The sequence below is a fragment of the Lithobates pipiens genome, unplaced genomic scaffold (assembly GCF_037356315.1).
Source record: "Lithobates pipiens isolate NorthernLeopardFrog02 unplaced genomic scaffold, aLitPip1_a1.2 Scaffold_13, whole genome shotgun sequence".
In the NCBI taxonomy this organism is placed as follows: domain Eukaryota; kingdom Metazoa; phylum Chordata; class Amphibia; order Anura; family Ranidae; genus Lithobates; species Lithobates pipiens.
Window position 1 is genome coordinate 302,501,450 of NW_027507718.1, and position 27,970 is coordinate 302,529,419.

Sequence of the window (27,970 nt, forward strand, 5' to 3'; positions counted from 1 at the left end):
TACAGAGCCTTTGGAGTCAGGCTGCACATGCTCAGTTTGGTGTGTATTGCTAGAGGATTGTTTTTTTCTCTTGGGAGAGACTGAGGATCAGGGGTCCTGGATCCTGGACAGCTCAGTGCAGTATGAAAACTCATCCTAAAAGCTATAATCAGGAACTGATAGAAGTCACAAGACTGCTATATACTGCTGAGAAAGGGTATTTAGCAGTTTATATTTACTAAAACTATTGCATTTCCATGTTCTGTGTACTGTGGGTGACCAGCTATAGTGAAAGCAGGTTCCTGGATTTAGTAACACTTTAAGCACATGATGTTATGAATTATATACAAAAGGAGGCCGACATAATCATTGTTTTGAATGTTTTTTTATTGTTTATTAATAAAAATTATGATTTTCTGCTTTACATTTATAGTGTTGGCATATAGCAGCACATTATATTCTGATGTGATGCCTCTTAAGCAGCTCAAAAATCTTTACAATTAACATATTATGGGTTAGTACAATACAAAGCAAAAACAATTTATGACTGGGCTTGTCTGTGCTGAAGTTTCTTACCAGTTAACATTAAATTTAGCTTTGGTCTTCTGTGATTGTTGTTTATAAATGTGTGAAGCACAAAAAGTAATTATATCAAACGAATGAGCATATCCAGTAATGGGCAAATATGTTTAATTGTATTAATATATATAATATAAACAGTAGATGATTGGACCTATGCATTTCTGCAGACCGCGTTTCTGCAGGCACGGCAGCCCATGCATTTCAATGTGCTGCTGTGCCTGCATTTCCTGCAGAAAAACGTACTTGCACCTTTTTCAAAACGTAGCCTGCAGGGAAATTGCATGTTCATTTGACCACGTTCCTAATGATAGTCATATGTATGAAGGCCTAGCTACATAGGAATTCATATTCGGTAAAATAGTCTATTCACTTTGCAAGGAAAATCATCCCTTAGCTGAGTGAGTGATGTAAAACGCTGCTGACTTCGATTGTCTAAATACAGTATGTGCTTCTTTTTTTTTTTTCCTTTGTATGTGATTGGGTAGTCTTTGCTATTTAAATTTTATCCACATTCACTAAGCTAAGGAAAAATCACCTTGAAATGTGAACAGCCTATTTGCTTTTAGTAAAACATTCAAATAATCTCTAATTTAGGTGAGCATCAATTTATCTTAATTGTGATCGCCTCCTTCAAAAGAGATCATAAGATCATAAGTGAATGACTACGCGTTAAAGCGGAGGTCCACCCTAAAGTGGAACTTCCGCTCATTAGAACCCTCCCCCCCTCCGGCGCCACAATTGGCACCTTTCGGGGGGGGGGGTGCAGGTACCTGTACAGTACAGGTATCTGCACCCACTTCCGGCGTAGATTCTGCAGAAGCTACGCCCCTTTCCGCAGAATCTACGCCCCTTTCTGAAGGTCCCCCGCTGCCTGCTGGGAAACACATGGATCCCAGAGACCATCCTTATTGCGCAGCGCGACTCGCGCATGCGCAGTAGGGAACCGGGAAATGAAGCCGAAAGGCTCCACTTCCTGATTCCCATACCCAAGATGGCGGCGGCAGCACCCGAGAGACGATCGAGAGCGCTGGGCGGGTAAGTGTCCTTATTTTAAAAGTCAGCAGCTGCAGTATTTGTAGCTGCTGGCTTTTAAAAAAAAACTCCCGCTTTAAGTTACTAGAATGGAAAGTAACCTAATTAGCATTTTCATCAAGAAAAGTTAGAGTTTAAGCCCTTCTATTACTCTTTATATATTATTATTTGTTATATAGGATTTATATATTGCAGAGTGCTTTAAAATATAAAGGAAGCTAGTACAATTACAACCAGAAGGATTAGGAGGGCCCTTCTCATGGAGCTTACAATCTAAAAGGAGATTGATCTATCTCTCTATATCCCAGCAAGACTGTTAATATTTTAGTACAGGTCCACTATAAAGCCTAACCACAGCGAAAACTCTTTTTTATGTATTAAGTGAACAGATTATTATTGCTGTTCCTGTCTCTGTTTGAAGGTGATCACTGACACTGCAACAAAAATCTTAGCCATTCACTAATGTTGTACCTCTGCTTTCTGTACATATCTATATGCAGTTGTGATCAGGTGATGCACAGTCTCTGCTGAATTTGGTTTGCTCATATCATATACTGTAAAATATATTCTGTATATTTATGTGTTAAAAAGTAAATGTTGTTGTAAACACCATTCATAAAATTTGACCTAAGCACATATATCCTGTAGTGTTTACTTGTCTCTCTCCAAAGCTCTAAGTGCCATTTCTCTCTGGTGCTCCTTTCCTCTGTTATCTGCAAGAGTCACTTCTGACAAGTTCTCCAACGCATGAGATAACAGCAGCTGAAAATGTATGTCGGGGAGGGAGATAAACAGGGAGCCTCTCTATTCAGACTACAGCTCTGCAAGTTCCTTTGTTTCTCTGCCGGTGGAGTGGGGGGGGGGGGGGTGGGGTGTCCCTTTCCTCCAATCAGCTCTCACACAGTGAAAGCCCAGACTCCCCACCCACTGCTGGAAGAGGAAAAAAGATTTCTAATATGATCTGCACTTTCCTAAGCATGTAGAAAGAGGAAGACAGCAGAGAAGTAAAATGTATGTAGGAGGATTTGTTTAATCTCTGTGTATCATCTGAGGCTGTTCACTTCACTGCGTATAGGAGAGGGTTTGCGACCACTTTAAATATGTTCTAATTCTTCTCAACTTTCTAATCAGTGAGTTTGCAGCCCAACTTATGTCCTTGTGACCACACAGGGTGCGAAGGGAAATTTCTATAATGAGGGACACATACAGAAATAATCTAAAAGATAAAACATGTTGTGGCTGGAACTGGGCTTAAGGGTCATTGTATTAAGAATTTGAACATACAAAATCCCATGTACTGCAAGAATTGTAATGTAATGCACGAATTGCATTATGTTTTAAATGTAACTCTCTCCTTTGATTTTAATTTCAGAAGTATATAACTGACGAATGCTTCTTCTTCGAGCGTCTGGAAGCAAACAACTACAACACTTACCAGTCTCGGAAATACAGTGACTGGTACGTGGCACTAAAGAGAACCGGGCAGTACAAAAATGGATCCCAAACTGGGCTAGGACAGAAAGCTATCCTATTTCTTCCTATGTCAGCAAAAAGCTGATCTTGATGGACATTTGCATTTATAAAAAATAGGAATTCAATTTTTTTTAAAAAGTTAGACTATAATCTATATTTCCAGTTTATAAATGTGACATCAAGTATTAATACTATTCACCATTGTGCCAGTGTTTAAGAATTTAAAAAGTTTTATATATATTCATGTTTTAATATATTTCCAAGTAAAATGTCATACGTACGTAGCAATGCAAGTATTGTCCTGAGGTATTTTCCATTCCAAAAGCGTTCAAAAGAGTGGTTTAAAAAAATGATAATAATCATTTCTTTTTTTTTTACACTGTTTCAATGTGAAGCTTACTTGAGATCAAGTTTTACTTCATAAGAATCTGGTAAATCCTTGTGGTACAGAGAGTAGAATAAACCTGAGTAAACGGCTGGGAGGGTCCTCACAGTTAGGTCAATATTGTGAAAGCCTTCCTTATAGCCATATAGTAAAAGCTTAGCGATTCTACTGGTGATGGGTGTAGTATGACTTGAGTAGGCAAGCTCCTTCAGGTTCATCCATTCACACCTCAGACACTCATGAGGGCAGAAGTTAATGCTGTAAGATAATGGCTTCAAACGACATATGATGTACATATCTGACTTTCCAAAGGCCCCTGGGTGATTATGCTGCTGTCTTATGCTCAGGAGAGACTTAAACTCTGACTTAATGCCAGTCTCTTCCAGAACTTCTCGAACTGCTGTGGCTCCTGCAGAGTAAAGTAAAACAAAACCCTATGAATTTATGTTCTAATATAATTATAGGTCATAAATGAAACCATTGCATTCTGTTAAGACAAGGTACAATTCAAAATATGTCATACTTTAATTTTACAATTGAATGACACCGCAAACTACATACGATACATTCCATGAAACAATTTTACAAATCTGTGGGATCACTGAAATCCTTGGGCTTCGATATAAAATCTGAACAAGGACTATACAATATTACCTTACCTACATCCAAAGACACACTGCAATCTACTCATTGGAGGCAAAGTGACAGTGTCTGCAGAAAGTCCATTCCGTCATCCCTCCCCCCTCTTCCCAGAGAGGTATACCCATTATGGGGGTAAAGGAGGTGACATATTGGAATCTCGAAGCTCCCTTTAACATAGTACCATATTCACCAAGAAAAGCCAAATGTAAATAAAAACACAACACAAGTTCTTTATTAGAAAAAAGTCCCTATAACCTTTCATCAATCGCGTTGTCTGGGGATGATGGTCCACATCAATCACGATGAGCGATGGCCGCCGACCTCACAAAACACACCTGCCAGCCACCAAACCCGGCTGCTCCTGTTTGTTGCTGGGGCACGACAGCTCCACTTTCCCCCCCAGCTACAAATGTACACAAAGGTTGACATTAATGGCTGGGACGTCATAAGGGGGCGAGGTCATCTGATGGTGCCCCTTTATTTACTTTAGCATGGGGGGGGAGCGGAGCTGTCATTCCGTGTGGTTGTGTTCGGTGGGCGGTTTTCTCAGCAGCACTCATTCATCGTGACTGATGTGGACCTACATCTCTGGACAACAAGATTAACAAAGGATGTGCATTGGGAGACATTTTTTTGTTTGTTTATAAAAGACTTGTCAAAAGCTGTGTTTTTATTTACATTTGACTTTTCTTGGTGAAAGAGTAGGGGTACTATGTTAAAGGAAGCTTTCAGATTTTGATAAGTCACCCTCACAACCACCATGCCGGGATTGTGGGGAGAGGGCCCTTGTCCTCATTAATACCCCTGATGTTGAGGGCATGTGGCCTGGTAGCCCCCCCCCCCCTTTCCTGGCCTGCTGCATGCTCATATAATGGTCTCGTATGGATTTTGGGAGGGACCTTACGTAATTTTATTTTTTTGCATGAGCCCCCCCAGCCCAATCTATGCCAGACATGAAGACCTGGAATAGATTGGGGGGAGGGAACCTCATTCCATTTTTTTTTTAAATGCTGCTGTGAAGTCCTCCCAAAATCCATATGAGTTCCGAAGGGCCCAGTATGAATTAGGGGAAAACCTGCACGCTTTTTCTTTATTTTTTAAATGTTGGCTCTTGTGTTTAAGTTCGGCTGTCAGTGGAGAATACCTCATTGATAGAAGGGATGAGTCATAATTGTGAAAGATGCCAATGGGCAGATGTGAAAATGGATGGAAGCTGATTTAAACTGAACTGATATAAACTGAATCTTTTTAATTTGAAAAAAATGTGACAGAACGGATGATGCCCGTGTAAAAGGGGCCTATGTCTTTCAAAAAGATGTATACAAATCTTAGGTGTGTGATCCCTTCTAATTTATTATTAAAGATCTTCCAATTTTCTTCATGTAAAGGTGTGCTCATGAAAATTACAATATGTGGGAAGTTTTAGAGCGTTGTCACTTCAGCACCCTGTCCCATGTGACTAAAATATGCAAACAGCACTAGCACAAAAAAAAACAAAAAAAACGACTCATGCATGTTATAAAAGAGAAAACAAACATATACCAACCAATATCTTCTCCTGGATCAGATAACCCCCCTGGAAATTTCCATGCATTTAGAGTCTGGAATACAAGAACACTTAGTGCTGTAGGTTACATTCAGGTGTCCTTTAAATGGAATCTGGCATGTATTAACATACAGTATAAACCCCTGTAGTAGGTAGGGGCTATATGCAACTTTGTTAAAAAAAACAAAAAAAACCTCAGCAGCCCAGAGCAAGTACATAGACCACAAAAGTCAGAGTAAAGTCAAGTAAAAGCAGTGAAGCAACAGTATCAACTTGATAAAGCGCTGCGTAAACTGTTGGCGCTATATAAATCCTGTATAATAATAATAAAGCACATAGTATTTTTTTACAATTTGAGGTTGGCATTGGCAGCCTTAAGAGTTCTGTCATGGCATATTTCATTTAAAAATGTTATATTATACACAGGCTAGCTTGTCTAACTACAGATGTGGCTAGCAGTATATTAGGAACAACTAGAAATAATGTATGTCAAGTGGTATTTAATAGATGGACAATACACTTTAAATTTACTACTGGCAATAATGCAGAGGTTACTGTTAATATTCACACTGGCCAGGAGGTCAGAGGGGACCATTAAAGATGTATAATATTACTGTACAAATGATAGCAGAAGCTTGACTAAAGCACAACAAAAAGTACATTATAGTTATTGTGTATTTATACATTTGTATACAAATTCATACAAGAAAGCGACACAGAACAAAAGCTAAACCAAACGGCTCCGCAAGCATGGATTTACTAAAAAAAAAGAAAAAAAAGAAATTGCAGTACATGCCACCTAACAACCAAGTTATTGGCCTTAGCAGAATCCCCAGAAGATAAGCAAATAACATTAGCAAAGCGCAGCTAGGTTCACATTGGCCACTGCCACTGGTGTTGTCTTCCAATGCAAGACACTGTATAAACTAAACATTAACAATTCAGCTGCTGTATTATGCACCATCCAACAGTCAAATGATCTTTCTACAAATTGTGGCACACACACATTTGCGTTCATGCTTGTATCTATGGAAAAGGCAGGAAGAGCACTCAGCAGACATACCTGGCACCAGACATTTACAAAATTGACTAGAAGAAAAATCTAACCAGCCCTCCAAGAAAACTTAGGTGGGGGCTGTGACAGTTGGTTACGACCCACAGACATACACACTTTTCTCAGTCTGATAGCTTGCTGGATTTGGCAAAAGTTAGTGGATTTGGCAAAAGTTCCCTGATGTAATGGATAGTAAGACTGTATTAGAAATTTTGGAGAAATGCCTGTGGAGAGGAAAGGGAGCATACTTTGAACATATCCCCGGCACCCTAATAGTCATAATGCGGCAGGTTCATTTCAAAGCTTTATATTTGGAAAATTATATGACTGCTGTGCTCATAATTTTATTTTAACATATTTATGTGTTACAACTATTGCTAGAACGCTATCCTGACATTTAAACAAAAGCAGGACTTTCCTGCCATATCATCCTGAAGGTTGAGAGGGAACAGGAATCTCCTTGTATTCCATTAATCCTAGTATTACATTTATACAAGGATAACTGAGAAAAGTGTATGTATGGAATGTTGTGGTTTTGTTACTAGATAAGATGATAGTACTGTAATGTTTTATGCGTTTGCAAGCAGGGGAATGGCCAAAGGCTTTGTTTTGTACCTATATACTTTAAACCTTTAATAAAAAGAAATAATAAAAAAACAAAAAAACAAAACAAAAGCAGGACATCTCAAATTTGTACCGTAAAATCTGAAGATGTAAAACTGGTGCACAGGCTGACAGGCAACTGGAGATTTATAATGCTGCTAGTCTTATGAAAGGGAATATATACTGATATAATTAGGTATATAATCTCCATATCTATTTTGATTAACATAATACTCCACATTAGATCAAAGCTTTAATTCGAATTACACAGATAAGTTTGCCAAAGCATTATCAACTGCAGTACTGTACAGTAACTGCATTTGTGTTTGTATGCTGTGTTAGAAGGGGACGTATAGCCAAAGCTATTTTGGCTGTACTTCTCTTGTAGGTTGCAGGAGTGCAGTTCGTTCTGCACCCCTGTGACTTGTTTTCAGCCAACAACGAGCTAAAGTCCACTGTCAGCTGACATCACTCAGCCGGTTCAGGCTCTGAAAAGATCCTGACCATATGGTTAGGATCCACCCAGTAGCCTTGATCGGCACCGGCTGATCCGCTGAGAGCCTGAGCCAGTCCCTTCCGCCCCCTACACAGCCCAGCACTCCAGTAAGCGCTAAAGGGCAGAGCAGGCGGGAGACAGAATATTGGATCGATGCTGCATGCACCTAGGCAAACCTAAATGTTTTTCTTTTAAAGTCCATATTTCTCTTTTAATCCCTGTAGGCACAGCTGTTAAAATAGGACACTTTTCCTAATGCTCAAGGAACGTTCCCTGGTGAATCATAGAAAGAGTATGTTGTGCTATATAGCTCAATCTGTACAAGGTCAGCAAAGCAGTCATTGCCTATGGCTTGGAGCATCAGGCCTTGTTTAAAAAAGCAATTCTGTTCGTTTTTATTTGCCTTTCCTGCCAGCCTCTTCACCTAGCAGAAGGCTAACAGCTAAACAGAATTTGGTGGAAGGAACCATCTTGCTAAATGCACGTCTACACTCAACATATGTTTTTTCAAGCTCTTTAAGGGTCCATTTACATCTCTGTGGTGCGTTAATGTCTTTCCATAATATATGTTACATTCAGGCAGCCTATTCGAAATGAATGCCCTGCTAATGCACCATAACGTACCTAAAGTCATGCATGACACTTTTTTTTTCTAATGCCATGCACTACTGTGTGTTGCAGTGTGCTACAGTGTAGGTGGTACACACAGTAATGCATGTGGTACCAGGTTATGGAGGTGTGAATAGGTCCTAGTTAAACTTATGTATCACAATCAGCTGTACCACTCATATAAATGTGATTTTTATAAATATGGAAATCTTTTAGAAGCTGCTATATAAAAAGGGGTATATGTGCCTTGTATTGCATATAATTTTATCAAAATCACATATCTAATCATTTGAAGAATGTGGATTTGTAGTATTGTTCTTTAGTGCACTGATTACAGTGTTTTCTTTTTAACATTTTAAATATTTAATACAGTATAGCTACATTGTGTTTTATTTAAATATGTATTGTTTTGCTATTCTTTCTTTTTTCTTTTTTGTCTTTTATAAGAAAAATAAGAAGAGTACACACACAGATAACTTTATAGATACTGACAACCAAATCAATCAATGTTAAAATTTATTCTATTATATATTATTGTTAATACTGTATGCTGTACTGTATATAATAAAAACCTAAGACAGCATTTGGAAATCTCATTTGTTTTTGATTTTTTTTTCTCCTCCTGACCCATTGAAGGTTTAAGGGACCTGTGGCTTTATTTCTCCCTGTATGCATTGCTTCTTTTCTGGGTCCACTGTGAGCAATGCTTTGCTTAACTGGCAGTTACAATTAAGTCACTTTTTTACGCACACATATCAGCTCCTTCTGTGCACTCATCAAACATGCCAACCAGCAGAGATTGCAGAGAGAGGATAAATGCAAAGTGATGAATCAGCAATGGATTGAGCAAAAGCAAACGGTATTTTTCAGGCCGAGTATTTCAAGCTCCAGCAGCATTTTCTGTCACATTCCATCATCTGTTAACAACATATCACTAGGCAACAGGTATATACAACCCCAATTCCCAAAAAGCTGGGACACTGTGTAAAATCTACATAGAAACTGTAATGTTTATTGTTAATGTTAAATGTTTAATGTTAAATGTTTAAACTGGGAAAATGTAGCATTTTACGAAAAAAAATAAGGTCATTTTGAAATTGTTGGCAGCAACACGTGTCAATACAGTTGGGACATGGCAACAAAAAGCTGGCACTTACAAGGAAGAGCTGAAATTTTTTTTTTCAACTAATTAGGTTAATTGGCAACAGGTCAGTAACATGATTGTGTATAAAAAGAGCATCTGAGGCTGGCCATACATGTTGCAAATTTCTTTCCCTGCAACCATGGGATGCAGGAATGAATTTTGCACAGTTCCCCCATCGTACAGACAGTGTTGGCAGGGGAATCAACAATTGTCTTATGCCCACGTGGGAAGCCATCCCCGCCGGAAGAAGACAGTGATTACTGTTAGCGGCTATAGCACTTTAAAGTGTTACTAAACACACAACAGTAAAATTAGTCTGTATATGCAGCAAAGCATGCTTGTTATACTCACTGTGGAACCTAAGGGGCTCTGCATTGTGTAAAAGGGCTGTTTGATCCTGTATGCGCAGATCCTCCCATTCTTGCATTGCCCCCAAAACATGTCCGGATAAGATAGTTACTGGAGTCAGGTTGCACATGCTCAGTTCGATGTGTTTTGCTAGAGAGTTTTTTTTTTCTTGGGAGAGTGCATGCAATCAGCACAGGGCCAATCAGCACTGTCCAGACAGAGGGTCAGGGGATCTTGATAGGACAGACAGTGCAGTATGAAAACTCCTCCTACAAGCTTTAACCAGGCACTGATAGAAGTCTCATGATTGCTATATACCGCTGAGAAAAAGTATTCAGCAGTTTATATTTACTAAAATTATTGCATTTTCATGTTCTGTGTACTGCGGGAGACCAGATATAGTGAATGCAGCGTCCTGGGTTTAGTAACACTTTAACTGCTAACTTAAAAAAAAAAAAAAAAAAAACTCAAAATGTGTAATATACTTCAATAACATTGCTGTGACCTGCTAATACATGTAGTGCTACTCTAAGCAAACAAGGACAATGTATACAGTCCCGCTGGTACCCAGAGATGGGGTGCTGGCTGAAAATATCCCCATCCAGTAGTGTATAGCAAACTTAGAAAGATCGCCCTGCCCACTGGTGCTCTATGACTAAGCCCCGGTCAAACACGTCAGAAGGTATGGCTTGTGGGATGGTGCAAGGCTGAGGCCATCTTACACACGTTTACCACATAGGCTGGATTGGGTTGAGCAGCGATGGATAACATTGCTTTTTAGTCTGCATATTTTTTCGGGAAGGAATATTTGCTCCCATAGCTTGTTCAAATGCACATTATGAAAGTACCCCTATGTTTACATGCTTTAGGTATAGAAGTACCTACATTATAAATACTCTTTAATTCTGTTACCTTAGTTCTGAGAAACCCTATGAAAATGTACAGTAAAATTAGCAGAAAGACAGAATAGATTTTTTTTATATTTATGTGTTAATGACATACTGGTATTAAATAAGAAAATGGAACAACTGAAACAAGCAATAACAAATTCTGTAGATTAGTTTCCAAGACTAATTTTTATCATGACTTAATTTAGTCTGCAAGACAAAAGAACTTCTTTCTAGTCACTGCCAAGTGTAGTGCTCATCATGAATAATGGCCAGAAAAGACTTGGGGCCCGGCTAAAGGATTTACACTGAGCTGCTTACACAAAACAAAAGTATATATTTTCTGGAATGCTGCATCCCTTCAAACACTATAAAAGTTAACAAAATTGTGTCTGTTATTATAAAACACACAAGCCAAGCAAGATATTACCAGCCCTCATAAACTATGCAATGAGGCATACAAAATTTCAATGAGAAAATGATGTTTGCATTGTCATGGCTGAAAGAAAGCTCCGAGCAAAATACAGAGACCAGCAAATATGTAAACGAAAAGCGATGCATATGTGTCTGCTTTTTGGAATTGGTGTGAAAGAAGAAATAATGTTCTATAAAACCTTGGACCTTCTGCAGGAAATGAAGCTGATAGCACCCTTCTTTGTATTCTGGATCTAGATACCAAAGCAGCCATTACACACAATTAATATAGCATGAGCAATGAATCCCCCTTATCCCCGTCCCTTGATTAGAATAACTTATTTTTAGATTTTGCAAAGAAATCGGCAAAGTGCAGCTGCTGCAACAGTGCCCCTCAACCCCTAAAACAGGGGACTTCTGATAGGGACACCATATCCTGGTTACTGGCTGTTTCTCCTCCTTCCACCTCCATTGACTCTCTAGGTCTGACCGTCTTTCCATCACATTGCTAGACCAATAAGGAGGCAATGAATCAGCAGAGGACTGAACCAAGTACTGGTCTTCAAAATAAAATTGCTCTTTGAATAACAGAGTGATTAATGTTTTGTTTAAAGTGGTTGTAAACCCACTTAGTGATTATCAGGCAACTGTCTTATATAATGCTAAGTGTCCTGTAAATGTGCCTTATTAAAAAACTGCTGTTCTATACCTTATTTGCTGGCGTCGCTCGGCACTCACGTCACTGGCCAGCTCTCCCCTCTCCCGATCTGACAGCTAGAATGGGAGGGGCAGAAAATCCCCCACTGATGTCAGTCGGCAGGAGGGGAGAAGGAGAGAGGCGACCAGACACGTGATCGCTGAGCGGCGCTAGCAAATAAGGTATAGAACAGCTTTTTTTTAATAAGGCTCATATACAGGACACTTAGCATTATGGAAGACAGGGGATTGCCTGATAATCTCTAAGGTTTTTCAGCAGCTGGGCCCTGACACAGAGCTGACAGGCAGAGAGGGAGAGGGGAGAGCACAGAGCAGATCTGTGCATGATGGAGGCAATAATGAGAGCTGTGCATGATGGAGGCTAATCCTGTCTTCCTTGATCCTCCCCTTCTTTTACTGCCCCCAATATATCTCCTGATAGTACAGAAGCTAGGGGGCAAGCTGCATATGCGTTTGGTGTGTATTGCTAGAGAGTTTTTTTATTTTTCTTAGGAGAGTGCATGTAATGAGCACAGGGTCAATCAGCACTGTCCAGACAGAGGGTCAGGGGTCCTGCATCCTCATAGGACAATCATGGGAGAATGAAAACTCCTGCTAGAAGCTTTAACCAGATGATAGAAGTCACAAGACTGCTCTAATTCCTGATGAGAAAAGGTATTTAGTAGTTTATATTTACTAAAACTATTGCATTTCCATCTTCTGTGTACTGTGGAAGACCAGATATAGTGAATGCAGGGTCCTGGGTTTAGTAACACATTAAGAAACCTAACACATACATTTAAATTGGACCTTGCAGTAATGTACATGGTTCACTTACATTGTCCAGACCCCTTTCCTCTTTAAAAATCACCTGCTGTTAGTAAGTGTGAAAGGTACCTTATGTCTATGTTTTCCCTGAGGTATTTAGGGGCAGCCTCATCCTTCCAAGGAGATCTGGGGGAATACAGAACAGCCAAAATGTCACAGAAAGTTGTTTCTGCAATTGACTGGAGTGTCTTCTCGTGAGAACTCGCCTGCTCTGCATTGCCCAGAAATCTTCTAGGAGGGATGGAGACATCATGTCTAACGATGCAAGAGTGAGGAGTAAGGTAAGTCTAAAATCAAACGTTTCCCTTTTTTTAAAGTACAATTCACACCTAACAATAAGGGGCACAGACCTTATATGTTGATCTTGCATTGTGCTTCTTAAAAGGGTTGTAAAGGTTTTTTTTTTTTTTTTAAATAGCAAACATGTTATACTTACCTGCTCTGTGCAAGGGTATCACACAGAGTGGGCCCCGATCTTCCTCTTCTGGGGTCTGGGGTCCCTCAGCGGGCACTCCTGGTGCATCTTCTCAAGTGACCCCATGGAGAGCCGCTTTCCATTGTTCCAGGCGGGCATGCTCCACAGTCCTACTGGTGGGTCCACTGCCACAGACAGCAGGACTCGGCCCCCCCCGCTGCTATCAATCTATCCAATAAGTATCCGAGATAGTGGCTGGAGCTGGTGTGGGTTCAGGTAAGTAAAAGGGGGGCTCTGAGGGGCAGCTGCACTACAGCGGCTGGTCGGCAAGTAGTTAAGATCATTGTTTATAACCAATGAGAACTATGTGTGGAATGTTCATGCTATGCTTTTTATGCCCTTAGTATTAGAAAGTTTGGACTTTTTCAAATAATTAAGCTTACCTTGTTTTTGTCCTGTACAACAAGTACTTTCCCAGTATCCTCATCTAAAACAGCGCCTGAAAGAGATCACAGTTCACATACTAAAGTCAGGTACCAGGTACAGATCAAACTTATACAATACTTTGTACAATGAGTATTTTTACAGTACTTTAACATTTTTAAAGCAATACAGGAAATACCAGTTGTGGAACACTGAATGGTATTTTCCTCACAAAATCAACTACAGTTGAAGTTCTTTTAATTAATCTTCATTATACATGCCTGCACATATAAATAGAGAACTTAACATAACTACACAGATCAAATACATATATGTGTACCACTACCCCGTAGGGGCGGCTGATTTTAATTGGTTCTTCCTCAAACAGTGCACAGGCTACCAATCACTGAAGCAACAGTCCACTCACTTTGGCTCCAAGAAACAGTATGGGGTTGTCTTTTACGATTGCTTGTAGAACTTATTGGGAGAGAGGTTGGGTGGTACGGGATACTCCAAAAAAATTCTGGCTTGTAACAGGAGGAAACCAGGAACAAAGGGGAAGGCCAGGACAGGGACCATGTATGAGCTGCCTCAGAGAAATCTACTGCTGGCACCTCAAAAGTAGAAGAGAACACAGTCACTAGGATCCTGGGCTCAACTCGGTACTCACAATGTCCCAGAGCAGCTACACGCCTTCCAGCCTCCACCAGGCATGCTTCAGTGAGTTCTTCACACCAGATCATTCAGTGAAATTGCACAGTTAGCTCCAAAATTAATTAGGACTGGGAACTTTTCCAGCAGGACAAGAACATGTCTGCACCAGACTCCAGACTATTTATGTTTCCCTCAGCCACCTACTGGACACACCTTCCCAGGGATTGCCTGCAGCACAATAAATATTCAAGCTGCCCATTTGACTTTTCTGACCCTCTATGTTCTGGAAGCCCCCAGAATGCAGGAGGAAGCAATCAAACCTAAAGCCTGTGAGATCTAAAACAGCCCAGAAAAATCAATAGCTGCTCCAATGATTACAGAGGAGCCAAAAATAATGAAACCCTCGAGGTTTTTCACTTTAATGCATTCTATGCATTAAGATGAAAAAGCTTCTGTAATGCAGCAGCCCCCCAGTGCCCCCCTTTTACTTACCTGAACCTGATCTTTCCAGCGATGAGAACAAGCCCAACAGCTTCAACCGCTGTCTTGGTCCTCATTGGATAGATTGATAGCAGCAGCAACTATTGGCTCCCACTACTGCTGTCTGTGTCAATGGACGCAAGCAGCAGGATTCAGGAGCACATCCGCAAGGGTGCCCCCTTGGAATGCGGGTCTCCTATGTGGACACTCAATGTGGGGAGGAGCCAGGAGCGCCGCTGGAGAAACCCAGAAGAGGAGCATTTTTTTTTAAAACGAACCTTTACAACCCCTTTAAATTTACCTATTATCTTAGCAACCAACCTAGGAGGGTTCTACATATAGGTACTGGTTTACCTGCCAAATATTTGTATTTCTGTCCATCCAGTCCTGAGATTTATAAAGCTCTTCCACATAGCACAGCCCTATCTAATCTAATTTTTCCCTGCTGCAATTTCACTTTTACTTTCAGGACCATCTGGACAGAAATGAGAAGCAGCACAGTGATTAACTTTTTTATATGTCGATCTGCTCTCTCCCCCTATCAGCATGCATTTTGCACTGCAACAGAACTGGCTGGCTCCTTGTGCTGCTTCTTCCTCCACCTCATTGAGCTCTGCTGTACAATAGCAATGTACTGACAATGAGATTCATACCAAGTCAAACACAGGTACTTACACTGCTTGCAATGAAAAATCTGAATTATCATGTAACAATAATTATAGAGCTGCATCAGCTTGGGCCTTTTATATCTGCCTAGAGTTCAAGTTCAATCAAAACAAGGATTTCATCTTGCTTGCTTTTTATGTTATATTTACTAAAAAATAACTTTTTAATATATGTTTTTTTTACCTCAATATAAAAGTGATTTATGACAAATTGGGTTACCAGTCAGTTTATCACTAGAAAAGAAACATGTAGTAACATGTCTTCCTTAATGTCAACCATAATATCCTAATGTGCTGCCCTCTGCTGGTCAAAATCTATAACAACAAAAACAGTTCTGTAATGTTTCTTTTTTTCAATGAAAAAAATATTTGATAACAAATAAAAAATATATAAAATCACATCTAATATAATAATTACTTATTTTTTTTTTTTTTAACAAAAGTAATAATTACTTATTTTTAAACTATTTTTTTTTTTTTATCACTTGGTGTTATATTAGAACCCACAAAGAATTCCATTAACCATATCTTTGAAGCAAGCCTTATGAATCAGCTTACAACACTGATTAACTTCTTCAGCCCCGGAAGATTTTACCTCCTTACTGACCAGAGCAATTTTTTGCGATTCGGCACTGCATCGATTTAACTGACAATTGCAATGTTGTGCGGCGTTGCACCCAAACAAAATTGACGTCCTTTTTCCATTTTAAACAAAAAAAGCGACAATTTTGAAAAAAAAAAAAAAGCAATATTTTTTACTTTTTGCTATAATAAATATCCCCCAAAAAAAACTGTTTTCTTCCTCAGTTTAGGATGATATGTATTCTTCTATATATTTTTGGTAAAAAAAAAAAAAAAATCACAATAAGTGTATATTGATTGGTTTGCGCAAAAGTTATAGAGTCTACAAAATAGGGGATAGTTTTATGGCATTTTTATTCAAAACATTTTTTTTTTACTAGTAATGGCGGCGATCTGCGATTTTTATCGAGACTGCGACATTATGGCGGACACGTCGGACAATTTTGACACATTTTTGGGACCATTGGCATTTATACAGCAATCAGTGCTATAAAATGCATTGATTACTGTAAAAATGTCACTGGCAGGGAAGGGGTTAAAACCAGGGGGCGATCAAGGGGTTAATTGTGTTCCCTAGGTGTGTTCTAACTGAAGGGGGGAGGGGACTGTGTAGGGGAGATGACAGATCGCTATTCATACTCTGTATGAACAGACGATCTGTCTCTTCTCTCAGAGTTTACACACACAGATCCCGGTGTGCCCCGAGCGATCGCGGAGCCTGGCGGTGATCGCAACCGCCGGGCACTCGCATTGGCTCTGTGGGCGAGCAGGGGCCAAAAAAGGAAGCAGCGTAAGATAACGGCGATTCGCGCAGCCGAGCCATGTTGCCGCATGTCCTGTAGGCACTTCAGTTACACTATTAACATTAAATGACATATATAGCTATGCTAGCATGCTATGTTTTATACAGTTAGGTCAGAACCGGAGCATTGTGTGTATGAGGCATGTAAAATTGTAAAATTGATGTTAGTGGTCTGCGAGATTCAAAATTGTTCGTTTTGTGGTCCGTAAGGTTGGTGACCACTGCTCTAAAAAAGTGAAAAAGAAAATTAACAGCGCTGGCAGAAAGTATATTACTCTGAACAATTCAATGACATGATAATTAGTGCTATATGAATCCAAATTGTAAACATATAATACACACACGCTATAAAGTGCTTGGTGCTCATAAAATACATTAAATAAAGTGCAACGGTGCTCCAAACTTGGAAAACGTTAAGTGCCACACTCTCCCTTCGGTGACCCCACTCACCAAAATGAATGGAGCCTCAGCTTTGCAGTCTGGGGTCGATAAAGCTGTGATCTAAAGATCTGGGGTATGTGGAATAGTTGCTCAGAGGTTCCCCCAGAAGAAATAGAAGAAGATTTGCCATACTCCATAGATGGGGAAACAGAGAGGGAACTCAGTGAAATATCGCTTGGAGAAAATGAAAAGCGCAAACTAGGTGCCACTTACAGGATAGCTGTCAAAAACAGGCATCAGTTAGAAATCATCTGAGTCTGCCGCTGGTTAGCGTGCGTTCCACGGAGGCGAAAATTGCGTCAATGGTTTAGCGTGAACCAGAAGTACGTCGGAGCGTTTTGCCCCTCCACCAGGGCGTCAGCAAAGACCACTATCCTAGTCCAACTTGACATTTAAGGATGGATCAGAAGACAGTCTGCCTGTTGAACAGCTAATAGTTCTGTCCTTGCATTTGTTTTCTGGACCTACCTGCCTTGTTAGCTTAATCCCTACTGCTACTATCCTTTCACCTTATGGTCCTAAATCAACCTGCCAAAATACAGGTTGCAATTGAGGCAAAGAAAATTGCACCATCTATGATCTGCCAAAGTGTTACTACAGTCTGCTTTATGTTTTTAGGAATAGGGTGACAGAATCTGAAGATACACTGATTCATCACTTTTTGATTCTCCCGATTATATACCGGTACATGTGGATCTGCAGAGAATCAGAGTTCAGGAAAACAGACACTTATGTTTCAGGGATGAATGGTTCTTTGCAGATGGAACATTTCTGCATGCATAGCTCTGCCTTTCAAACTGGTTTGCTCATTACTGGCATACTGTACATGTCTAATGCATCCGTATACGCACACACACTACAGCATCATAGGATGGTGCACAGCATAGAATTAAAGTTGAAGTTTAGGTTTGATCATTTTTACATTGTTACATTATTACATTTTACATAGTGTTTGGAAATGCTTTTAAGCTCATCTTTAGGTAAAAATTAAAATGACACAATGTATAGCCATTGTTGTACTGTACATTGGTGCCTTGTACTGAACCATAATCCCAACCTAAACAGCCATATCCCCTTTTATAATCCAATTTAACTAAAGTAGAATAATTTCTTACCCCGGGATCACACACTTTTCGGATATCATTTGCTGCACAGTGACCAGTCCCCTTACCGCCCCTGTGTAGTTCTCTGCGCTCTTTTGTTGATGTAAACACATCAGACTGATAAGACCCCTTTCACACATGCGGACCGTATGTCCGTATTTCATCCATCCGTTTGCGGATGAAATACGGACATACATGCATCCCTATGGGATAGTGGGTGTCTGCGGATGAACATCCGCAGACACCCGCTATTGTCCGCCTCCGCAATTGTCCGATTCTGCAGACGGAGGAAAATCCTATTTTTCTATCCGTCTGCAGAGCGGATCGGATGAACACGGACAGACGGGCCGTGCTCATCCGATCCCCCATAGAGGAGAGCGGAGAGCTGACAGGGCGGTCCCTGCACAGTGTGCCGGGACCGCCATGTCCGCCGCCGGCTCAGCGGGGACAACGGAGCGATCCCCACTGAGCGAGCGGATCATCACGGGGTTGATCCGTCCCGTGTGAAAGGGGTCTTAGTCTGATGGGAGCGATTATCGTAAAACCAATGTCTTCAACCAGCCTGATGTGTTTCTGCTCATGACTCTTTCTACTGCACCCACAATTACGCCCAAGAACAGGAAACAGGGGCAGGGAATCATCATGAAACATGTCACCCAATATACATAGGTCTGCTGATAAGACAGTTGCCTGAGCAGGAGCAATATTAGGAAAGATATAATGATCACATATTGGGTAATGGGGTCCCCATAAAACCAATCTCTAGCCTGCTTGCAGCATACCCACATGGATAAAACAGTCACTGGCAGCGTTGTCATCTGTTACACTGTCCTGTGCAAATGTGATGCAACATGTGGTTACCAGTTCCACCTGGCAGCACTGGGGTTGTTGGTACGCATGCCAACCATGACACTACCTGCCTGGAGTTTGCATGTTCCCCTATGCCTGCGCGGATTTCCCCCAGGTACTCCAGTTTCCTTCCACACTCCAAAAACATGCTGGTTGGTTGTCTCCTGTCAAAATTGGCCCTAGTATATGTATGAATGTGAGTTAGGAATCTTGGACTGTATGCTCCTTGAGGGCAGGGACTGATGTGAATGTACAATATATATGTAAAGGCGATATATAAGTACCTGTAATAAACAAAATAACTCAATAAAGCATTTATGCAGAGCTTTACATTGTGCACACACATCAGTCCCTTACCTCAAGTAGCTTACAATCCAAGGTACCTAAAGCCTAGTACACACAGGCCAAATGTTGGAATTTGTGTGTATGGGAGCCGGTCTGGCAGAAGCTGGCTGGTTTCTGTCAAAGGCTCATGGATGAAAAAGGTCTGCCAACAGGCACCAATGGCTGAGAACACTGACCGGAGTATTCTGGCATGTGGGGGGGGGGTCAGAACACAATAGCACAGCAAAGGAGATCGCGGTACTAACATTGGATTGTTAGTACAGCGGGTTTGACCTGAGCTGTCAGTGGTGTGCGTACGAGGCTTAACTCACATTCATACATACACATACTAGGCCCAATTAAGGCCGGCCATACACGGTTGCCAATTTCTTTCCTGCAACCATAGGCTGCAGGAAAGAAATGTGCACGATTCCCCCATCAACACAGACAACGCTGACAGGGGAACTCCTCCTGCCAAGTGATTGTCAGCTTCCGGTAGGGTGGCGGGCAGGGGAAGCCGCCCTAGCTGGGAAAAGACAGTGATAATTGCTAGCGGCTATAGCAGCCGCTAGCGATAATCATAAGAGAATCCAGCAGGCTTGTTGTACCCAAGTTGATCGATCAATCAACTTGGTACATTCAGCCTGCCCATTAGCGCTTCGAATCTTGAACCGTGTATGGTCAATCTTAGACAGCAGCCAATTAAACTTGAGCTGAGCTGAGTTGAGATTGAGTTGGTAACCTTGGATTGTAAGCTCCTTGAGGGCAGGGACTGATGTGAATGTACAAAATATATGCAAAGTGCTGTGTAAATTTTTGGTGCTATACAGTGGGGATCGAAAGTTTGGGCACCCCAGGTAAAAATGTGTATTAATGTGCATACCGAAGCCAAGGAAAGATGGAAAAATCTCCAAATGGCATCAAATTACAGATTAGACATTCTTATAATATGTTAAATATATGTTAAATTCTTATAATATGTTAAAAAAGTTAGATTTTATTTCCATCATTTACACTTTCAATATTACAGAAAACAAAAAAATGGCCTCTGCAAAAGTTTGGGCACCCTGCAGAATTTATAGCATGCACTGCCCCTTTTGCAAAGTGGACACCTGCCCGTGTCATGGATTGTTCTCAGTCATCGTCTGGGAAGACCAGGTGATGTCATTCTCAAAGGTTTTAAATGGCCAGACTCATCTGACCTTGCCCCAACAATCAACACCATGGGTTCTTCTAAGCAATTGTCTAGAAAACTGAAACTGAAAATAGTTGACGCTCACAAAGCTGGAGAAGGCTATAAGAAGATAGCAAAGCGTTTTCAGATGTCAATATCCTCTGGAAGTTAAAGCAAGATCTGGAAGACCAAAAAAATATCAGACAGAACAGCTCGCAGGATTGTGAGAAAAGCAATTCAAAACCCACGTTTGACTACATGATCCCTCCAGAAAGATCTGGCAGACACTGGAGTTGTGGTACACTATTCCTCTATACAGAGATACTTGTACAAATATGGTCTTCATGGAAGAGTCATCAGAAGAAAACCTCTTCTATGTCCTAACCACAAAAATCAGCTTTTGAACTTTGCAAATGAACATATAGACAAGCCTGAGACATTTTGGAAACAAGTTCTGTGGACCGATGAGGTTAAAATATAACTTTGTATTGTATTGCAGCCAGGGGCACAGGGAACATTTCACGAGTAGAAGGAAAAATGGATTCGATAAAATTTCAGCAAATTTTGGATGGATATCTTGATGCCATCTGTGAAAAAGTTGAAGTTAAAGAGAGGATGGCTTCTACAAATGGATAATGATCCTAAACACACCTCAAAATCCACGGGGGATTACATCAAGAGGCGTAAACTGAAGGTTTTGCCATGGCCTTCACAATCTCCTGACCTCAACATTATTGAAAATCTATGGATAGACCTTAAAAGAGCAGTGCGTGACAGACAGCCCAGAAATCTCAAAGAACTGGAACACTTTTGTAAGGAAGAATGGGCAAAGATACCTCAAACAAGAATTGAAAGACTCTTGGCTGGCTACAAAAAGCATTTACAAGCTGTGATGCTTGCCAAAGGGGGCAGTACAAGATATTAACTCTGCAGGGTGCCCAAACTTTTGCAGACACCATTTTTTTGTTTTCTGTAATTTTGAAAGTGTAAATGATGGAAATAAAATCTAACTTTTTTTTACATATTATAAGAATGTCTAATCTGTAATTTGATGCCATTTGGAGATTTTTCCATCTTTCCTTGGCTTCGTTATGCACATTAATACACATTTTTACCTGGGGTGCCCAAACTTCCGATCCCCACTGTATACAGTGCCTTGAAAAAGTATTCATACCCCTTTAAATTTTCAACATTTTGTCATGTTACAACCAAAAATGTAAATGTATTTTTGGGGGGGATTTTATGTGATAGACCAAATCAAAGTGGTACATAATTGTGCAATGGAAGGAAAATGATAAATCGTTTTCAAGATTGTTTACAAATAAATATCTGAAAAGTGTGGTGTACATTTGTATTCAGCCCCCTTTACTCTGATACCCCTAACTAAAATTCAATGGAACCAATTGCCTTCAGAAGTCACCTAATTAGTAAATAGAGTCTGCCTGTGTATAATTTAATCTCAGTATAAATACAGCTGTTCTGTGAAGCCCTCATAGGTTTGTAAGCAAACAGCATCATTAAGGCCAATGTACACACCAGACAGGACACGGATAAAGTTGTGGAGACGTTTAAAGCAGGGTTAGTTATAAAAGAATATCCCAAGCTTTGAACATCTCACGGAGCACTGTTCAATCCATTATCTGAAAATGAAAAGAGTATGGCACAACTACAAACCCACCAAGACATGGCCGTCCACCTAAACTGACAGGCGGGGCATGGAGAGCCTTATTCAGAGAAGTAGCCAAGAGGCCCATGGTAACTCAGGAGGAGCTGCAAAGATCCACAGCTCAGGTGAGGAGAATCTGTCCACAGGACTACTATTATTTTTGCACTCCACAAATCTGGCCTCTATGGAAGAATGGCAAGAAGAAAGTCATTGTTGAAAGAAAGCCATAAGAAGTCCCGTTTGCAGTTTACGAGAAGCCATGTAGGGGACACTATGTGTGGTGGAAAATGAACACTGCACATCACCCTGAATACACCATGCCCACTGTGAAACATGGCGGTGGCAGCATCATGTTGTGAGGATGCTTTACTTCAGAAGGGACAGGGAAGCTGGTCAGAGGTGATGGGAAGATGGATGGAGCCAAATACAGGGCAATCTTAGAAGAAAACCTGTTAGAGTCTGTAAAAGACTTGAGACTGGGGCGGAGGTTCACCATCCAGCAGGACCATGACCCTAAACATACAGCCAGAGCTACAATGGAATGGTTTAGATCAAAGCATATTCATGTGTTAGAATAGCCCAGTCAAAGTCCAGACCTAAATAAAATTGAGAATCTGTGGCAAGACTTGAAAATTGCTGTTCACAGACGCTCTCCATCCAATCTGACAGAGCTTGAACTATTTTGCAAAGAAGAATGGGCAAACATGTCACTCTCTAGATGTGCAAAGCTGGTAGAGACATCCCAAAAAAGACTTACAGCTGTAATTGCAGCAAAAAGGTGGTTCTACAAAGTATTGACTCAGAGGGGCTGAATACAAATGCACGTCACACTTTTCACATATTTATTTGTAAAAAAACAATTGAAAATCATTTATCATTATCCTTCCACTTCACAATTATGCCACTTTGTGTTGGCTTATCACATAAAATCCCAATAAAATATATTTACTTTTTTGTTGTAACATAACAATAAAAATGTGGAACATTTCAATGGGTATGAATACTTTTTCAAGGTACCTGTAGTAAACAAATAAATAAACACAGCCTCAGGGCCCTTTCACAACAGCTGCCCAGCACAGCCCAATACACAGACAAGGAAATTTGCCTTAGAATTCAGTTCACACCACTGCACTCTAAAAAAAAGTAGGACATACTCTACTTTTTTAACCACAGCATGTTGCAACACACTACACTACATTGCATTAAGATAAATGAAATGTCATTTTGTGATATTTCAATAAAGTTGCAATAAGCTGCAAAGAAAATGTAAACACTGCAATGCATCATTACAGCACATCAGCACCGCTATCTTCACAGTACTACACTACTGCTGGTGTGAACAAGCCCTCATGTGCTCAATACCTCCCATTTGCTAAACAGCGTGGAAATCTTTTGATAATGAATAAAACACTGACTAACCTGCAACACCCACTTGGTGCGTGGCATACCCAGGGAGCCGGTTTGGACCTTCTTTTAACCAAATAGTCAATGTAGATGTGTCATTTTCTGCATGATGGAACTGAAATCCTTCCAAGGCAGCGTAGGTTATCAATCCACTTAAAGTGATTGGAATGTGCAGCCATACTGCAATCCTGCCTTCTTCCTTCCATCTCTGAACAGCATCTACAGTGAATACAAGACACAGGGATTAAATGACTGTTATGTTCTCCAAGTTACTGGTAGATTTCTGAATATGATCATCTTTGTCCTTTAGGAGTCACTCTACATAATGCTAACATTACAGCAAGCCTGTATATATATTTTTAAGCAGCCTTTTGGGCAGTTGAGAAAATGAGATGAGTGTTAACCCGTTTGTGACCACAATTCGACTTGATAAATCCAAATGTAAAATGTTCAATGTCTAGCACCATTTTCGGTGCAGAGACCACTAATCATTTGACCACTAATCAAGTGCTACGGATGTGGCCTTCTCTTCAGGACTCCAATGCTGGACAGCCAATAGAAAGTGTCCGCGTTATGCAGGCAGTGACATGGACACCTAAAAAAGTATTCTGCCTGATATATATAGAAGAGCAGAGAATTGGAACATCACATGATTTGAGTATGAGTCTAAGGGCTTGCTCACACTTGCTTTGATCCCTGAAGAGCGATCTGCATTTGGAATGTTTTTCAGAGATCATTCTACAAGGCTGCCTATTTTAACCTCTTGAACCCTGCATGCCACAACCCTGTGCATTGCACGCGGTTGCAAGTCACTTGCAGAGATGCCCCATTCACTTGAATTAGTCGTAAAAGCGCCATATAGCTTCACCGCTGCAGTATGTGTACACCCCTGGCCGCTGCCTCTGCAGCCAAAGGGAGAGCAGTTGGGGGGTGGTAAAAATGCAGCTCAACAGTGCAATTTTACTGCTCCTCAACTGATAGTGTGAATGAACCTTTAAGTGAGTAAAACAGCATTTTGTTTTTTTAATCCTTAGAAGGAGATGAGAGGCAGGGGTTCTTCCTGACTTTTTATCTGCAGTCTATGAGATCTCTGCAACTGTTTCCATAAAATAAAGAAGAGTTAGAACCTTTGTAGGATTATTACTCCGTGCCTTACTTCCCTTATTTCCTGTCCGAGTGACCACCATTCCTCTTATTTCCTGTCCATGTGACTACTGCGCTTCTTATTTCCTGTCCTAGTGACAACTACTCCCCTTATTTCCTGTACTAGTTACCACCACTCCCCTTATTTCTCATCCTAGTGACCATCATTCCCCTTATTTCCTGTCCTGTGACCAGCACTCCAATTTTTTCCTGTCCAAGTGACCACAGCTCCCCTTTTTTTTTACTGTCCCAGTGACAACCGCTCCCCTTATATCCTGTCCTGGTGACCACCGCTCCCCTTATTTCCTGTCCTGGTGACCACCGCTCCCCTTATTTTCTGTCCCGATGACCACTGCTCCCCTTAATTCCTGTCCTAGTGACCAGCGCTCCCCTTTTTCATGTCCAGGTGACCACAGCTCCCCCTTTTTTTACTGTCCTGGTGACAACTGCTCCCCTTATTTCTTGTCCTAGTGACCACAGCTTCCCTTATTTCCTGTCCTAATGACCGCCGCTCCCCTTATTTCCTGTCCTAGTGACCAACACTCTCCTTATTTCCTGTCCTAGTGACCACTGCTCCCCTTATATCCTATCCTGGTGACAACTGCTCCCCTTAATTCCTGTCCTGATGACCACCACTCCCCTTTATTCCTGTCCTAGTGATCAGCTCTCCCTTTTTTTCCTGTCCAAGTGACCACAGCTCCCCCTTTTCTTTTTACTGTCCCAGTACCAACTGTTCCCATTATTTCTTGTCCTAGTGACCACCGCTTCCCCTTATTTCCTGTCCTGATGACCACCGATCCCTTTATTTCCTGTCCAAGTGACAACCACTCCCCTTATTTCCTGTACTAGTGACCACCGCTGCCCTTATATCCTGTCCTTGTGACCACCGCTCCCCTTATTGCCTATCCTGGTGACCAACACTCCCCTTATATCCTGCCCTGGTGACCATAGCTCCCCTTATTTCCTGTCCTGGTGACCACAGCTCCCCTTTATTCCTGTCCTGGTGACCAGTGCTCCCCTTTTTTCATGTCCAAGTGACCACAGCTCCCCCTTTTTTTTTTTACTGTCCTAGTGACAACTGTTCCCCTTATTTCTTGTCCTAGTGACCACCGCTCCCCTCATTTTCTGTCCTAGTGACCCACGCTCTCCTTATTTCCTGTCCTGGTGACCAATGCTCTCCTTCTTTCCTGTGCTGATGACCACTGCTCCCCTTATTTTTCATCCAAGTGACCACCGTTCCCCTTATTTCCTGTCCTGATGACCACTGCTGCCCTTATTTCTTGTCCTGGTGACCACCGCTCCCCTTATTTTTCATCCAAGTGACCACCGATCCCCTTATTTCCTGTCCTGGTAACCACCGCTCCCCTTATTTCTTGTCCTGGTGACAACTGTTCCCCTTATTTCCTGTCCTGGTGACCACTGCTCCCCTGATTTCCTTTCCTGGTGACCACTGCTTCCCTTATTTCCTGTCCTGGTGACCACCACTCCCCTTATTTTTATCCTGGTGACCACCACTCCCCTTATTTTTGTCCTGGTGACCACCGCTCCCCTTATTTTCTGTCCTGGTGACCACCGCTCCCCTTATTTCCTGTGCTAGTGACCACCACTCCCCTTATTTCCTGTCCCGGTGACCACCACTTCCCACTGAAATTAAAGCTCTAAAAATTTTTCCAAAAATCTAACTTCTGTATTGCAATGCATGGAAATGCAGGGGTGATGCCTCATGCATTGATGTATCATTTAATATGAACAACAATGTAATAGCACATGTAATATAATTAAGGTTGCCACCTCATCCCTTTAAACACAAACACATATGAATTACACAGGTTCTGCGGCTAATTAATTGCAGATAAGGCACCAAGTGAGTTTAAATGTGTAACTAATATGTGTTCAGGTTTAAAGGGATGAATATAAATATATATAAATAAATATATGTTAGTGCAAATAGGCCCTCAAAGTTTTCTTTTGCTAATCACATCATTGTATGAATTAAAGTGGTTGTAAACCCTTATAGACCACTTTTGACTACAGGTAAGCCTATAATAAGGCTTACCTGTAACTACCCAGGAACCGTGCAGGTTTAGGAGACATCCCCTGTATTAGCATGTGCCGACAACATTGGCACATGTGCACCGAAGAAGCGGACCTGAAAGTGCCATTTCTTCAGCCGATGTGTCGATAATGGCGGCTCCCATGCACAGGAGTGATGTCATCACGGCTCTGGCCAATAACATCACCAGAGCCTGGGATACCCGGAGATAACTCCGGGAGCGATGTCGCTGGCTAGAGCAGTGTGCCGGGAACGCTGCGGGGGCTTCTATCTCAGGTATTTCATAATGAGCTAGTATGCTCATTATGCCTTTGTTTTGCAGCGTTTTTTTTTTTCTCTAGGGTTTACAACCACTTTAAGATCTGACATATGCCGGAATAGTGCCAATGCCTCTCTCTACAAACTTCTAGTGAATACACCTATGTGAGAAGCCTCAGACAGAAGCAGTCAGCCACTATCAGGTTACACACTAGTCCCGTTAGGTGACATCACAGCTGCGCCCAGGCTTAGGTGGTTGCCCTAGGACAGTGGTTCTAAACCTTGTCCTCAAGTACCCTCAACAGGACATGTTTTGGGCATTTCTCTTAGATAAAATAGCTGCCCAAAATACCAAGCCAAGATGAAGGAAATCCTGCAAACATGGCCTGTGAGGGGTACTTGAGGACAGGGTTGAGAGGCACTGGACTAGGAGAAGCAGGCTGTCCATTCTCCTGAGAGGAACTAAAGCACAACACATGGCACTGGATGATTTTATTGGCTTCAATGCACAGAGCCCCTCCCCCTCCCTCCCAGCACCGCCCACACAACACTTGCCCCGTAGCCAGCTCCTGAACATAGCCTCGTCTCCGTGCTGTGTGGGGAGCAGCCGGACACTGACACCCCCGAATCTGTCCACCGTCCCCCGGGGCCAGGGCTCAGTGCTGACAGCACGAGCGGGCACCCTGCTGGCGTACCGACACACGGTACCGAAAACCCACAGCGCTCCGCACCGCAGCATACCGCCCTCCTTACACAACTATAGTAACCTCCCACTACACAAAGTAGAATTGTATAACCACTGGGACAGTCATGTGA

At 41.5% G+C, this 27,970-nt stretch overlaps 2 protein-coding genes across 2 annotated transcripts in view; one reads left to right on the forward strand and one right to left on the reverse strand.

Moving 5' to 3' along the window:
• FGF2 (fibroblast growth factor 2) overlaps nt 1-8,997 on the forward strand; it is an 87,856-nt gene extending 78,859 nt beyond the window's left edge. The window contains exon 3 of the mRNA XM_077476869.1: nt 2,966-8,997. Coding sequence (XP_077332995.1) covers nt 2,966-3,151 — 186 coding nt within the window. The 3' untranslated portion in view covers nt 3,152-8,997. The remainder of the gene's footprint in view (nt 1-2,965) is intronic.
• NUDT6 (nudix hydrolase 6) lies at nt 349-27,970 on the reverse strand. Its single transcript, XM_077476868.1, has 5 exons — nt 27,710-27,970; nt 23,716-23,919; nt 13,577-13,632; nt 5,640-5,694; nt 349-3,860 (listed from the first exon to the last, which is right to left on the reverse strand). The coding sequence occupies exons 1-5, from the start codon at nt 27,891-27,893 to the stop codon at nt 3,463-3,465; spliced, it is 897 nt and encodes a 298-aa protein (XP_077332994.1). The 5' UTR covers nt 27,894-27,970; the 3' UTR covers nt 349-3,462.